The 16,512-nt window shown below is 46.5% G+C and overlaps 1 protein-coding gene across 1 annotated transcript in view; it reads left to right on the top strand.

Annotated features, from left to right (window-relative positions):
* Positions 1–8,184: 8,184 nt before the first annotated feature.
* Positions 8,185–16,512, top strand: part of serinc1 (serine incorporator 1) — a 52,265-nt gene continuing 43,937 nt past the window's right edge. Inside the window, exon 1 of the mRNA XM_084313936.1 lies at positions 8,185–8,291. Coding sequence (XP_084170062.1) covers positions 8,253–8,291 — 39 coding nt within the window. The 5' untranslated portion in view covers positions 8,185–8,252. The remainder of the gene's footprint in view (positions 8,292–16,512) is intronic.

The following is a 16,512-nucleotide window of genomic DNA, read 5'->3' as shown; positions in this document are numbered from 1 at the left end:
TGATAACCGCCGGTCGGTGACCGTTATGCACCAAGCCGAGTCAGTACCGCAGCACAAGAACCACAACACCCCCTCGACGAAAGAGAAGTGGAAGCTTGTATGCCAGTACTGTGAGAAAGAACATTGGCTGTCTCAATGTGATACTTTCAAGAAGATGACCGCTGACGAGGTAAGTCAGTGGATCAAAGCCAACCGCCGCTGCTTCCGCTGCGCGCGCAGCCATATGGCAGCCGAGTGCCGTTTAAAGAAGAAATGCAGCAAGTGCAACGGCGCCCACTTGGATGTCTTACATGACAGCAACAAGAAGAAACTCGTACCCCCAAGCAGCTCGAGAGTGAACGTCATGTATATCGACCCCGCCAGCAGCGGGAGCTCCCGAGTGCTCTTGAAAGTGGTCCGAGTGATATTAAGCTACGAGGACAAGGTCATGGACACTTACGCCGTCCTGGACGATGGGTCAGAAAAGACTCTCCTCCTCGCATCCGCCGCAGCCCGGCTGGGTCTGCGGGGGAGCAAAGAAACAATGACAATCCGTACTATAAGAAGAGACCTGAAGACCATGAAGGGTGAAAATGTCTCCTTCACGATAGCAGCAGTGGGGCAGCCCGAGAAGCAGTATAGGATTACTAACGCCTTCACCAGCCAAGACATAGGCCTGTCACAGTACACCTACCCCATCCCCAAGCTGATGGAAAAATACGTGCACCTACGTCAACTACCTATACCGCTCATCGACGGCGCCACCCCGACCCTGCTCATAGGATCCGACCACGCACACCTCATCGTCCCAACGGACCGGGTCCACATCGGGCCCAGAGGCTGTCCAGCAGCAGTCGAGACCCGCCTAGGATGGACACTACAAGGCCCCCTCTCCAGGTCTCCCAACCGACCAGCAGCCACTCGCTGCCTCCACTCAAGAATAAAAGAAGAAGACACCACCCTCTTACAGCACGTCGAGAGGCTATGGACATTAGACGCAATGCCCTTTAAGAATGAAAAGAAACTCGTTCGATCAAAGGAAGACACTTATGCCATAACCCTCCTCGAGCAGAGAACAAAGAGAGTCGAGGTCAATGGAGTGATGAGATACGCAACTCCACTCTTGAGGCGAGAGGGTATGCCCACCTTCCACGCCTCAAAAGTCCATGGCTGACAGATCCAGTGAGAGAACAAAGACAGGTCCTGAGAGCAGCTGAAAGGAAGTATAGAAAGTCACGCCTCACTGCTGACATCGACACATATCACAACCTCTTGTTAACATTCTCCAAAACCATTACTAATGCCAAAGCTTCTTTCTTTCACCATAGGATCGAGGCCTCTGCCAAGAATCTTCGCAAACTGCATGCTACCATGTCCTCCCTCCTCACTCCCCCCCCACCCCCCCCTCCCTCATCTTTCTCTGCCGAAGACTTTGCGATCTTCTTTGAGGAAAAAGTGGAGAACATCCGCAGCTCCTTCTCCCAACCCCCACCCATTCCAAATGCTGAATCGAGAACCTCATCCTTCACTCTGTCATCTTTCTCTCCCATTACAGAAGCCGAGACCCTGACACTGGTAACGTCGAACCGTCCGACTACATGCCAGCTGGACCGGCTACCTTCCCCACTCCTCCAGACCATAGCACCAGACATCCTCCCATTCCTAACTGCAACCATCAACTCCTCACTCAACTCGGGGGTGGTCCCCACCTCCCTAAAACAAGCCAGAGTCACGCCCCTCATAAAAAAAACATCCCTGAACCCTACCGTCATAGGCAACTACCGTCCTGTCTCTCTTCTCTCCTTCCTTTCTAAAACACTTGAACGTGCTGTATCCAACCAACTTACTGCTTATCTCTTACAGAATGACCTCCTAGACCCTAATCAGTCAGGCTTCAGGACTGGTCACTCCACAGAGACAGCCCTCATTGCGGTCACAGAGGCACTTCACTTAGCAAAAGCGAAAGGCCTCTCCTCTGTCCTGATTCTCCTAGATCTATCTGCAGCCTTCGACACAGTCAACCACCAGATCCTCCTCGCGGCCCTCGCAGGAATGGGAGTGGCTGGCTCTGCGCTGACATGGTTGTCATCATACCTCAATGACCGCTCCTACCAAGTGTCATGGAGAGGGACCCTGTCGGCCACCCGCCCCCTGCGGACGGGTGTCCCCCAGGGCTCGGTTTTAGGACCCCTTCTCTTCTCCCTCTACACTAAATCACTGGGTAACATTATCACGTCTCATGGCTTCTCCTACCACTGTTATGCCGACGATACTCAACTCTTCCTCTCCTTCCCTCCCTCAGATATCCACGTCTCTGAGCGGATCTCGGCCTGTCTGTCCGACATCTCCGCCTGGATGACGACCAACCACCTCAAACTGAACCTAAGCAAAACAGAATTGCTCCACCTGCCGGCCAAATCCTCCCCCCTGACCGACCTTTCCATCACAGTCGAGAATGCAGCTGTGACCGCGTCCCCGACCGCCAAGAACCTTGGTGTTGTCCTCGACGACCAGTTGAACTTCTCTGCTCACATCGCAGCGACAACCAGAACCTGCAGATTCCTCCTGAGCAACGTCAGAAGGATCCGCCCCTTCCTGACAAAAGAAGCCACCCAACTCCTCGTCCAATCAACAGTCATCTCCCGCCTCGACTACTGCAACGCACTGCTCGCTGGCCTCCCGGCCACTGCCACTAAGCCTCTTCAACTCATTCAGAACGCAGCGGCCCGCCTGATCTCAAACCTACCGAAGTCGGCCCATGTCACCCCACTTCTTAGGGACCTGCACTGGCTCCCCATTGCTGCACGAATCCGCTTCAAGGCCCTCGACCTAGCATACCGTGCGGCAAAGGGAACTGCTCCCGCCTACCTCCGGTCAATGGTCTCTAACTACACACCCTCAAGACCCCTACGCTCTGCATCTTCTGGCCGCCTCAGACCTACTCCTATCCAAGCTCCGGGAGGGTCATCAAAGAGAAGTCGCCTATTCTCAGTCCTTGCCCCACAATGGTGGAATGAACTACCCACCCCAGTTAGGACAGCCGAAACACGTCCAATCTTTCGCCGTCGACTAAAGACGCACTTCTTCAACCATTATCTGAATTAAAAAAAAAAAAAAAAAAAAAAAAACCTAACCCTAACTAACCATACTGTCATGCACTTGTCCTAATAAACTAACCTACACTGTAGCACTCAACACTTTGATGAACATTGTTACTCAGCTGATAGAGTTGTGCCCTTCCTGATGGCTTGTCGTACAGAACTTGTAAGTCGCTTTGGATAAAAGCGTCAGCTAAATGACTAAATGTAAATGTAAAAATGTAAATGTAAAAGAAGCGACGGAGCGATATCTACTGAACACCGAGCGGCGTCTAGCCAAAGACCCCACTCAAGCCACTGTGTACCGCGCTGAGATTGACAAGCTAATCACAGCGGGACACATAAAGAAAATTGACATTCAAGAGGCCGATCAGACGACCGAATCATGGTACGTGCCCCACAACAAGGTCCACCACAACGGCAAGGATCGTATTGTGTTCAACTGCAGCTACCAGATCGGAATACAGAATCTGAATAAGGAACTCTTGCCCGGCCCAACACTCGGCCCCTCTCTACTAGGCGTGTTACTACGTTTCCGCCAAGACAAGGTGGCCATCAGCGGCGACATCAAAGGGATGTTCCTGCAGGTGCGACTAGTGGAAGAGGACAAGCCCCTGCTGCGGTTCTTATGGAGAGAGAGGATCGGGGATGAGCAACCATCCATCTACCAATGGGAGGTCCTCCCTTTCGGAACCACATGCAGCCCATGCTGTGCTACGTTCGCACTGCGAAAACATGTCGCAGAGGACCCAGCAGCTGACGAGGAGGTCAGATAAAGTGTAGAGAGGAGTTTCTACGTGGACAACTGTCTGCAAAGCGTCTCGACGCCAGAAGAAGCCGAAGCCCTCCTACTCAAGCTCCGCGCCTCACTGATCAAAGGCGGCTTTGATCTCCGGCAGTGGGCCAGCAGCGACCCTCAAGTACTTCGCAGCCTCTCCCCAGAGACAAAGGCAGCAAGCAGCGAGACCTGGATGGCGACCATCCCAGGTGAAGCCCAAGAAATAACATTAGGACTAGTCTGGCGCTTCAAAACAGACTCACTCCATTACAGATACACACCCCTGACCACGGAGCAGGGAAGGTCGACCTCTCTACCGACCACCAGACGGAGTGTATACAGAACACTCGCCAGACAATATGACCCGCTGGGATGTATCCTACCTTACACCACCAGAGCGAAAATGATTGTACGAGAGCTGTGGGACAAGGAACAGGGCTGGGACGACCCCATACCCGACCACCTCGCTTCCACCTGGAGAGAGTGGGAAAAGGAACTCAACTCGCTCCCAAATGTGAACATACGCCGCAGCTACTTCCCACCCACGGTGCGGCTGGAGACGTGCCAGATGGACCTGCACGTCTTCAGCGACGCCTCAGAAGTAGCCTACGGCTCGGTGGCTTACTTGCGGGCCCGAGAGGAGGGAGGAGAAATACACACAGCCTTCATCCTGGCTCGCTCAAGGATAGCCCCCCGCAAGCAACAATCGATCCCGCGTCTAGAGCTCTGCGCAGCCCTGGTAGGCGCGCAACTCGCCACGTTAATCCAACGTGAACTCACCATCCCGGTGCAAAGAACAATCCTGTGGTCAGACTCCATGACCGTACTCACATGGATCCAGTCCGATTCGTGTAGATACAAGGTCTTCGTGGGAGTCAGAATCACAGAGATCCAAGACTTAACAGAATCAGCATGCTGGAGGTACGTGGACACGAAACAGAACCCAGCAGATGTCATCACACGGGGGATGTCCCTAGATGACCTCACACGTCACAATATCTACAGTGACGGTCCTGAGTTCCTCAAGCTCCCGGAAGAAGAGTGGCCTAACCCTACCCCATGGGAGGCTAGTCAAGAGGAGGCAGAGATCAAGAAATCTATGTTCTGTGGGTTGACGCACACACCAGTCCCCACCGACCCTAACATAGACGACTGCCCCACCCTTGAGAGTGCGCAGTTAAAGACATTCCTGTGGCACCACCCTGAGGTTCCCTCCACTACTGACATTAATGCAGCTAACTATGAAGAAGCAGAACTCCTTCTGCTACAGCGAGCCCAAAGAGACTCGTTCCCCGACGAGCTAGACTCTCTGCAGGGATCAAAGCCAGTCCCGTCAGACAGCAGACTGCTCCACTTGGCCCCTGAGCGCGACGCCCATGACCTCATCAGAGTGGGTGGTCGTCTGAGACGGGCCCCGGACTTAACGGATGACGTCAAGTTCCCTATAGTCCTCAACAGCCGACACAAGGTCACCGAACTCATCATAAAGAAATACGACGAGGATGTGCACCGCGCTGGGGCAGAGAGAGTCTTCGCTGAGATCCGACGTCGCTATTGGATACTGAATGGAAGAGAAGCAGTACGACGCTTCCAGCGGACTCGACCAGACCACCAGTGGCGAGCACAGCCCAGTATACCCAGGAGGGCCGACCTGCCTCACCGCTACACCCGACCCATGGCGAGGCTGATAGAGTTGCCAAGGCTCCCTGACTCCCTTGATGACGATCATGACCCACTGACTTTGTAAATTGCCCTACTCCCCCACAACAGACATTGAGTAGTTGACAAGACGATTAATCTGTCTTTGCTTTATCTAATTAGGTGCAGACTAATTAGGAGGCGGCTGTTACAAAGGGTCAGATTAAACCGAATATATATATTTATTGCTTGAGATCCCTTGTATAATATTTGTATATCGTTTGATATCCCTTGTATATTATTTGTATATATACACGGAATATCCCTTTACCTGGGTACAAACCAGACCATAATATTCGCTCTCCTATTGGACAGCGACCCCTAGGCGCCAACGACCGAGCCCCCAACGGCAAGTTCAAAGGCAACTCCGGGCATGACTCAACATGTCCAGGGTCTGCGCAGTAATACGAGACAGAACTGAGGTTGGCACTAGATAATTCACCTTACGTATAAATACGGCGCAGGTGTACACAGCAGCACTTGTCTTCTAAACCTTGATGCCTTCACCACGAGACAACGTGCAGTGAAGCGAGCAACCTTGCATCTAAATAGAGTATTGAGAACCGCGTGCGAGTAGATTGCTAAAGTGTCAGAGTTTAACGCAGTACCGTTGAGTTCGACTTATTCTAATGTGAAGTAATAGTCTATCATTTATAGTGTATCGTGCGGCTACCGTTCTTCAGTGACCAGCATTACCACCGGTTCGTTGTGTATATAGCTAGTGCACTTATCCAGGCTGGGCGGCCTAAACTCGTGCCCCCACCCGAGGAGTCCTAGACGAGAACCGTTGGATATGTACACCGGAGAACCTACACCGGCGACTGCAGAACCTTTTCTGGTTGGATTATATTGCTTTGGTACCGTGACTGCTGGAGCAGAGAACCGTCGACCCCACTATCGTTTGGGATCTACCCCCCGTGAGGATCATCACTCGAGCCCGCCTCTAGGAAGAGGCTGGCTAGCTGTCTTCCATGCTGTCGAGCATACTGGATTATAGCTGTTGCTTTGTCTACTGATCAAGGGAGTACTGCACTGGCTCCTGTATCTGGAACCTCGTTATTCCTCGTTGACCCAGACTTTGTACCCGAACATTCCTCTACCCGGCCGGCCTTACACCCGGAGGGAACCCCCCAGTGTCTCCAGCTGGTACTAGTGTGCCCTATGTAATTGCTATACCACAGGTGGCGTCAGTTTAGACCCATCTTAGGCTACGTTTAGACGAGCGTTTTGTGAACAGAAACCGCAAAAGTCATCTTGCGGTTTCACTTTTAATTTTGCGTTTAGACGAGCGTTTTGGGGTGGAATTCTCTGTGCAGACGAGGCTGTAACGACGGAGCACCGCTGTCACACGATTGGCGCATATGTCACATGACGTGCTGTGAAGACCCGCCCTACTCTGCCTCTGATTCGCAGACTGTGGATGGGGAATGTGATTGGATCAAAGCAGAGTCACTCACAGACAGTGGGTCCACTCACGCCGCGGGACAGATTCTTGTGTATTTAACCCTTTCACTGCCACACGACAGCCGGTTGTGTGATAGTAAAGGGTTAACCTTCTGTCGTGTGGCAGTGAAAGGGTTAAAAGTACTGCTATAACGCTACGTTCAGAACACAGAACGGCGCGGGCCAGTCGAGGCACCTGCTGGCCCTGTAATTGGAATGAGTACACTTTAAATCCTTTAACGAGGATCCATTGGAGGGCAAGTCTGGTGCCAGCAGCCGCGGTAATTCCAGCTCCAATAGCGTATCTTAAAACTGGACTGATTCTTGTGTCTTTAAAAGTACTGCCAATGTAGCCTTCAAGTGATCTCCGTTGATATAGTCAGACATACTTGCTTTGTTTACGTCTCGGCTACTGGCGCTTACCTGCTACGTAAGCAGTACGCGCGACCAGAGCTGTGACAACCCTTTCGTCATCGTTTTAACAGATTTATACGGTTTTGACAGTTTAGACGAGAGCGCAAAGCTTTTGCGTTTCTAGGAATTCCACCCTGGAAGGTAGTCTCACTTTTTTGCGGTTTCACCCTGTAAAAACGCCGTTTCCGTAACGAAAGGCACATCCGAAAAAATATTTTTGCGGATTCACCTGCTAGCGTTTCCGTCTAAACGGGGCCTTAGTATTCATACTATTCTCATTGACTTACGCTCTTGACTTACTTTACGTGTGTTCTTCGCCATACAAGCGCAAGCATAATTCTCAATCTGTAACCTAACGTTGCTTTGATAATAATAAATACCCTCTAAATAGTACTTTATGTGTCATTGCCGTATTCTTGTGTGGGTGTTCACCATATATATTCATGTACTGTATGGCCAGTAATTAAAGTACATAACTAGTAGTGGTTTAATATACCATACTCTTCAATACAGTCAGGGAATTGTACCCCTCAGTTACACATATCTTAAATATATAATTCATCGCGCAATTCATTCATTCGTTCATTCTATCACCTGTTGTTTACATTGCAGTATAACGCCAAGATGGCGGCGCACCTTGGCACTAAATTACTATTCAAATAATGCTTGGGTTTCATTATCTTTGGATTGACGTGTCTTTTCCGTGTGAGGGAGGACCCCGGATATGACGCCATAACACGCGAACTAAAACGGAAGTGGCCTCAGATTGTAAACAGACAACAGACGAGCGACGAGACGTCCATCTTTACACTGAGAGACAAGAGACATTTTAACTAACCATCATGGGAGCCGTTCTTGGATTGTGCTCCATGGCGAGTTGGGTGAGAAAAATACGTTGTTTTATGTCTTAAAATGATGGCGTGATTATTATCGTTATTGATGTTTTTGCCACGAACTTTGGGCTATCAGCACTGTCACGAATGCGCAATAACACAAACGTGGTGTTATAACGGGGTGGTTCCCCGGCGACACAGTTGATCTGGCGCAGTGTTTCAGATGCACGACTTTTCGGTCTCTCGAGACAAGGACAGTGTCATTTAAAGTAGTAACTGTTAAAGTAACATTTAACCGACAACGAGCTACATAGATAGATTGTGTTTGTCTCTTGGAGACCGAATGATGACCGTAGCATCTGTCGCGGCCTCCTTTGCCCAATTCGACTTTATGATGCATTGAAAATGGGGGACCCTGGTGTAAACCAGGGGCGTTTTTAGGGTTAGAAAACATTGGGGGCTTCAGCCCAGGGGGGTGGAGGGGGGGGGTCACCACCCCCCCCCCTTTTTTTTTTTTTTTTTTTTTTTAAGCACAGAAATACGCAATTTTTTATTAATTAGAGATGAATACTGAATAACTAGAATCATTAGAGGTTCTCAAAGTGAGGTCCAGGTCCATGAGAGGGATATGGGCAGTCCCTAGAAAATTCAAAGTTAACAGGACCAAATCATCAGTTTCTTATTTATTTATTTATTTAGCCAGATAAAACATTGATCTGGTCCAAGAAGCCCCAACAGGAGTACAAATATACATATATACACATATATATACATATAATATATATACATATACTGTACATACATACACATATACACCAATAACAAAATAAAAACACAGTTAATTGTAGATACACAATCAGGTTTAAGCACTATAAAAATGCAGCAGGTGAGTTCACCTGTCTTCAACCAAAATGGAAGGAGAGTGAAGTACTGTACACAGAGAACGTGAAAATATACAATACATTCACCAAACACTACACAAGACAACCAATGATGCAGACTGATGAAAATATACATTTTCTCCCATTTTCCCAAATCAGTCAACATGGAGAATCACAACAAAAAATGATCTTGCCAGATCCAGCTAGGCAAAGAGATAATGTCTATTATTTTCTGTTTACATTTTTTCAAAAAAAAAAATTGTGTTACTGTAATTTTAACCTGTACTGGATACAGTATTTTATGTTTGTCTGATATTTGCTGAGCTTACAGTGTTATGCACATAGTAGCATGAAAACTGGGACATGTATTGTTGTGATTCTCCATGTTGAAATGTTGACTGATTTGGTTATATGGAGAGAAAATGTTATTTTTTTCATCAGTCTGCATCATTGATTTGGGTATATGTAGATAAATAAATTATATTTTCATCAGTCTACAGCATTGGTCTTGTGTAGTGTTTGGTGAATTTATTGTATATTTGCACATTATCTGCGTACTTCACTTACAGTACTCTAATCACTGAGAAGTAGAATTGCTAAATGTGTTTTAGGTTAAGCACAGCAGTGTGTGTAACTGGTTCAAACAGAATTAAGTCATTATGTAACGTGTGTTTCATATGGTAACAAAATTAGTGTATGGTTTTGACAAGTGTTTAATTTAGCAAAGGATCTGAGGTGTTCTGATAATTGTGTGTGTGGTTGTGCTAATTGTGTGTTTTGAAACACCGGGCCCCGTTTTCAAAATCATGCTTAGGCAATCAAAAAAAAACTATTGTGTGTTTCATTATATACATATGTTTCAGTCTTCTCATTAAAAAAAGATTCGATTTTTGGGTCTTTTCCTGCCTTTGGTCCGCTTTGCATTCACATCTCAAATGAACCGCAGCAGGGTTCACTTGCAAGAGTGAATGAGCTTTCACACCACCCCAAACCAACCGGACTATCCGAGGTTCGATTAAAGCTTATTATAGGACACTGGACATGGGTATGGATGGCTCCAGGTGCTGCTGCGTTAAAGTGCACATCTTCAATATCTGTACTATTTAAAAGCACAGTGCAGGACACACTCAAAGGTTATCGCACATCAGAGATGGCAGTGGACATGTATGACAGGACAAAGGCCATATGTAATGGCCTTTGGATTGAGGAACATACTACCAGCCAAAGGAGGAAGCAGAAAAGGATGGACGAGTATGTAGTTGAGTCATCTTGTGGCACAAGCTCAGACCTCAGCTCAGGAGATCAGCTGAGACAGAGACTGTTCTATCCAGTCGTCGACAGAATGCTGCAAGAGCTTGAGAGCAGGTTCTCATGAGTTGGATAACAATTTATGAGAGGCATACAGGCATGTTATCCAGCCTCAGACCAGTTTCTCTCAGTGGAATTGCTGCAACCCCTCGCCACACATTACAATATCCAACTATTGCCAGAGGAGATCACAGTTGCAAAGTGTTTCCTGGTCAGGACAGGCAGAGATGCAGTCCCTACTATCCAAAGTGTCTTTTCCCTCCTGGATGATAATAATAATGCATTTGATTTATAAGGCGCCTTTCAGGACACAAAAAAAAAAGTCCACAAATCGGTGAATGAAAGAATTATAGGATCAAATGAAAACTACTTACTAAAAATGTTTAAAAGTACTAAAAACCAACAAAAAATACCAAACACTAACAAACATTCAGCACAGACAATGGGGATGCTGACTAAAAAAAAAAAAATCCGGGGCTAGGAGAAAAACATCCGGGGCTAAAGCCCCGGAAGCCCAGGGCTAACGACGCCACTGGTGTAAACAAGACGAAAGTCTTTCTCTGGTCTGCATCCCCTTAATAATTGTGTGTATTGAGCCGTATTGTATTGTACGCATTCTGCAATCTGTTAATAAAGTTTTCAATCAATCAAACTAACTGACCTTGTTTTGACCAACAAAGAAAACGTTGAGCCCCCCCCCCCACTAACCCAACAATTTTGCGAACATTTTCATTTAATTTAAACTTTTATCGAGTGTCATATCTGTCACCCTTAATAAATCCAAGAGCTGAGTGGTTAACAGTTGATGCTGCAGCATCAATTGCATGACCTTAGTCCAAAATATTTAAGAATACTGATCTGAGCATCTGACTATTCTGTTTCTACTAATACGAGGAAAGCTGGATCTCTTTATGTACAGGAAACCAATTTTAGAAACCAAGACAGATATTTGTTGTGTTGCTGATGAAGATAGAAATAGCAATTCGTTATTGCAACACAAGCTGTGCCTTCAAAACAAGAGTCAAATATCAGCCAGCAGCGCATTACAGTCAAACCTTCTCTCTTCTCTGCTTTCTGTTGCGAGACATGGGTCATAAAAACACACACAGCAGCAGACTAAGGTAGATTAGTATACAAAGGTAAATTAGTATACACTAACAAGCAGGGCTGACCGTATGATGTCATGACCAATGTTCTAGAACATTTGTGTATGTATATATATGTATTTGGCAATTCTCTCAGAGTCAGTCAGTCGACTGCAAGCAATGTAGCAGTAGCATGTTGTATTTCTGTGCTTAATAAATGCTATTCGCTCTGCCTTGAGCCACCGTCTCCGACTCATCTCTCGGCACTACTATATATATATATATATATATATATATATATATATATATATATATATATAAATGTTACTCTTGATCAAACAAAGATGAATGTCCCTATTTATTGGGATTAATAGTGCAATAACTTGCTTTTTCACCAAACTTCACTTAAAACAAATAAAAGGTGCCTCTTGATCATCAAACAAGAATGAATTTCCCTATTGGGATTAATAAAGTGCAAATCTAACTTTCACCAAATTTATTTTTTCAAAATCGTCCTAAATCATTCATTAGAATTAATCAATAATCGCCCAGCCCCATACATTTATGAAAGTGGATACATAATACTAAGTCATTGTATAACAGATAAAACAAAATTAAACGTAATTCTAACGGGGGGGGGGGTGAAACCTGAACCCATGGCCATGCAGTATGCCCATCTTTACCACTCTCTGCCAGTGCTGTAAGCCTATGGAGTGGCTCACCTTCTTTGCAGGGCTATAACTTTTTAAATATTATAGCTATATCTAGGCCTGTCACGATAAAACATTTTGCTGGGCAATTAATTGTCCCAGAAATTATTGCGGTTTTGAGAGACTTCTTTTTTGAGAAATTTATTTCCCAAAAGTAAAAAAAAAAAAAAAAAAAAAAAAAAAAAATGATTTTTCACTAATATAATGCTAAGCAAACCGTTCCATGGGTTAGTTCTGGTGAGTTAAATATATAGCCATTTAAATTTGTATATGAAATGCTTCAGTTTAATTAACCCTTTCTCCGCCGATGACGTGTTTACACGTCTTTCCTCGCCATGCGTAATCTGCCAATGACGGGTTACGGCGTCTTTGAGATCAATATTTCATATTTTTGGCATGGTATTCACATTTCACCCACGGAGTCTTTGCTGGTGTTGTAGGACTCCGCTCAACTCTGTAACGCTTCAATACCGCCACCTGGTGGCCGATCGGCGAGTTGCCAAAACCGGAAGTGCTTAGTCCGTCCCCTATTCTGTCCGGCCACTCGCTATCGCTCGCGGGACTCTATCCATGCATATCGATCCGTTGCCATAACTCAATAAACAACATGATTGGACGTGTATTAGTATTATACAAACCGGAACTGGATCACCTAGATCAACATCCCATAATAGCGATCTTTTTGCTCCACGCTCATCACCCAACGGTAAGAGGAGACTGGGGTGAGTTTCAGCGTTTTTCTTTACCATATTCGATACAAACTGCTCTGATCTATATATCACCCATACTACATAAATCATTTAACGTCGGCCATTGAATTATAAACGACCCCCCCCCCTCCGGTCAACCGCAGATGATCAGTCAACACGTCTAGGACCGTGTACAGTTGACATTTTTAATCTGGCGTAGATCGGTATCAAACTGCATTTGATGATCTAATATATGCATTTATGGCTATATCACGTTCTATGAAATACTGCAGAAAACGATAAAAACATATTTATACTCTAGACCGTATTATTGTATGAATGTGTGAATGAAAAAGTAAAACGTTCCTACATCCTGAACGATAGATAATTGATGTTGAATGGGCCATAGTAATGTCAATTTAGCAATACAATTTAAAAAGTTATAGCCATTCAAAGAAGGTGAACATCTCCATAGACAAATAGAGCTGGCAGAGAGGCTACAAGGATGGATATAAGCTCCGGCAATGAATGGGTTAATTAAATATATATTATTTTTACGTTAATAATAATAATAATACTATTTACATTTATATATTTATACATGTAATTATAATTATAATGTAATTATAAATATATAAATGTAAATATTATTATTAACTTAAAATATATATTTAATTAAACTGAAGCATTTCATATACAAATATATATATAATTTATATATAGGGCAAATATAACTGAGAGGGCATAATTATATCTCCTCATCTTGCACCATGACCTTTTTACACATATACACTGAGGCATCAGGGCAAGTATACTTACCCAGATGCTTGATCTACTGTAATCGTTCCTGCCACACATCAGATTGAAAACAAAGCACGGGCCGCCACACACTAACAAAATAAATAGTTACTGTATGGATTTTCATCTCAAATAACGCATTTGAAATAAGTGGCATTGTCGCCGTTTTTAGCTTAACTTTTACAGTATTTTACGTCTATGGGCAATAATAATTATTCAAGGTTCCATTTTTCGTGGACGAAAAGTACACCAGTATAGATATACATTTTCCCGACAACGCTACCTGCCACGACAAAATCCGTGCCTTGGTTATCCAGATACAGATTAATTATCGTCTAACTATATGTGGCTGCGTGCGTATTTTACGTATATGGGCTAAAATTTAGAGAATAAATTGAGAGAATAAATGCGAAAATGACTTTTCATTTATTTTGTTAGACCTTGTATTATTTCATTATTGTTTTTTAAACAAGTGGCCTTTATTCAATAAATTGCCGCAACAAATGTGCACTTTAGGATGTATTTGTATTTACTAACTTTGCAGTGCAAAGCCTTTATAAATATGTAATGGCTAGGGATGCCCCGATCGATCGGCCACCGATCGTTATCGGCCGATACTCAGTATAAATATGCAATCTGTGAATTCCGATAATGAGTCATATTCGCCGATCGCGGAAACCGATCAAACGAAGATCTCACTCGCTGTCTGTCTCAGACACACACAACCTGCAAACTGCCGCTGCTCCTCCTCCCTAGCCCGCCCACACCCGTGTAGAGTTTGTAAACACTGAGGACTGAGAGGAGGCTCCTCTGCTCGAGTCTGTAGTGCATTTGACCTGAGCTAACGTTAGCTACCTAGCTATCGTTACTGTTTAAACAAAATTACCCAGTCAACTACCGTTTAATCAGGAGAGCCTCGGCTTCTTCCTGGGTTGAAAGGCTTTGTAGACAGTTGTCTACGTAGAAGCTGTTCTTTACGCTGTGTCGGACCTCTTCGTCCGCTGCTGGGTCCTCTGCTACATGTTTCTGTAGTGCAAATGTAGCACAGCAGGGGCTGCACGTCGTTCCGAAGAGGAGGACTTCCCATTGGTAGATGGCTGGGTGCTCATCTCCTGGCTTCTCTCTCCATAGGAACCGTAACAGGGGCTTGTCCTCCTCTACTAATCTCACCTGCAGGAACATTCCTTTAATGTCCCCGCTGATGGCCACCTTTTCCTGGCGGAAGCGGAGTAGAACGCCGAGTAGGGAGGGGCCGAGTGTGGGACCGGGCAGTAACTCTTTATTCAGATTTTGGGATCCGATCTGGTAGCTGCAGTTAAATACTATGCGGTCTTTACCGTTGTGATGGACCTTGTGGTGAGGCACGTACCACGATTCAGTGGTCTGGTCAGCCTCTTTAATGTCCATCTTTGTGACGTGTCCCGCTGTGATGAGCTTCTCAATCTCAGCGCGGTATACACTCTCTTGGGCGGGGTTCTTGGCTAAGCGCCGCTCCGTGTTCAGCAGGTACCGTTCTGTGGCGTCTGTCTTGGCGTGGAAAGTAGGCATTCCTTCTCGCCGCAGGAGTGGCGTGGCGTATCTCAACACGCCGTTGACCGGGACTCTCTTGGTCCCTGTCTCGAGGAGGTGAATGGCGTAAATGTCATCTTTAGAGCGAATGTCTTTCCTTCCGTTCTTAAAGGGCATTTGTTCCAAGGTCCATAGCCGCTCTACGTGTTGCAGGAGTGCGGTTTCTCCCTCCGTGACTCGGGAGTGGAGACATCTAGTGGCTGTACTTCGGTTGAGAGATTTGGCGAGCGGGCCTTGGAGAGTCCATCCCAAACGGGTCTCGACTGCTGCAGGACAGCCTCGGGGTCCGGTATGAACCCGGTCTATCGGGACAATGAGGTCTGCATGGTCGGAGCCTATCAACAGGGTCGGCATAGCATTGTCTATGAGCGGGATCGGTAACTTGCGCAGATGTGCATATTTCTCCATCAGCTTGGCGACGGGGTATGTGTACCGCGACAGTCCTATTTCTTGGCTGGTGAAAGCGTCTGTAATCTGGTACCGTCGCTCAGGCTGGCCGCTTGCTGCGATAGAGAATGAGACATTCTCGCCCTTTATCGTCTTCAAATCTCGTCTTATTGTCCGAATTGTCATTTGGGTTTCGCTTCCCCGCAGCCCTAGCTGGGCCGCAGCGGAGGCGAGCAGAAGGGTCTTCTCTGACCCGTCATCGAGGACGGCGTAAGTGTCCAGGACTTTATTCTGGTAGCTTAGTGTCACACGCACTACTTTTAGGAGTACTCGGGCTCCACTGCTGCTGGCGGGATCGATGTACATGACGCTCGCTTTGCTGCTGGGTGGTGCGGGTGAAGGGCGCCGTCTGTTACTGTCGTGAAGTATGTCCAGATGGGCTCCATCGCACTTGGTGCACCTTTTCTTTAAGCGGCATTCGGCTGCCATGTGTGAGCGCGCACAGCGAAAACAGCGCTTGTTGGACTTTATCCATTGACTTGCTTCCTCCGCGTTCAGCTTGGGGAAGGAGTCACATTGCGCTAGCCAGTGTTCTTTCTCACAGTAGGGGCACACTATCTTCCACTTCTCCGTTCTGGAGGGGGTACTGTGGCTCCTGCTGCTCGGTACTGACTCCGATTGGTGCATCAGTCACCGATCTTCTTCCATCATTTAGTCGTCTGGTTCCTTCTCTGGAGCCAGGGGTGCTCCGTCCGAATGTATCTAGCCGTAGGCTGCTGACTTCTCTCGCCAGGAAGTCTGCTAGATCGAGGAGGTTCGGTTCGGGGCCATTCGGGTCTCGG

This window comes from Notolepis coatsorum (genome assembly GCF_963971535.1).
Source record: "Notolepis coatsorum genome assembly, chromosome: 5".
NCBI lineage: Eukaryota > Metazoa > Chordata > Actinopteri > Aulopiformes > Paralepididae > Notolepis > Notolepis coatsorum.
This window is presented reverse-complemented; position numbering and strand designations above follow the sequence as displayed.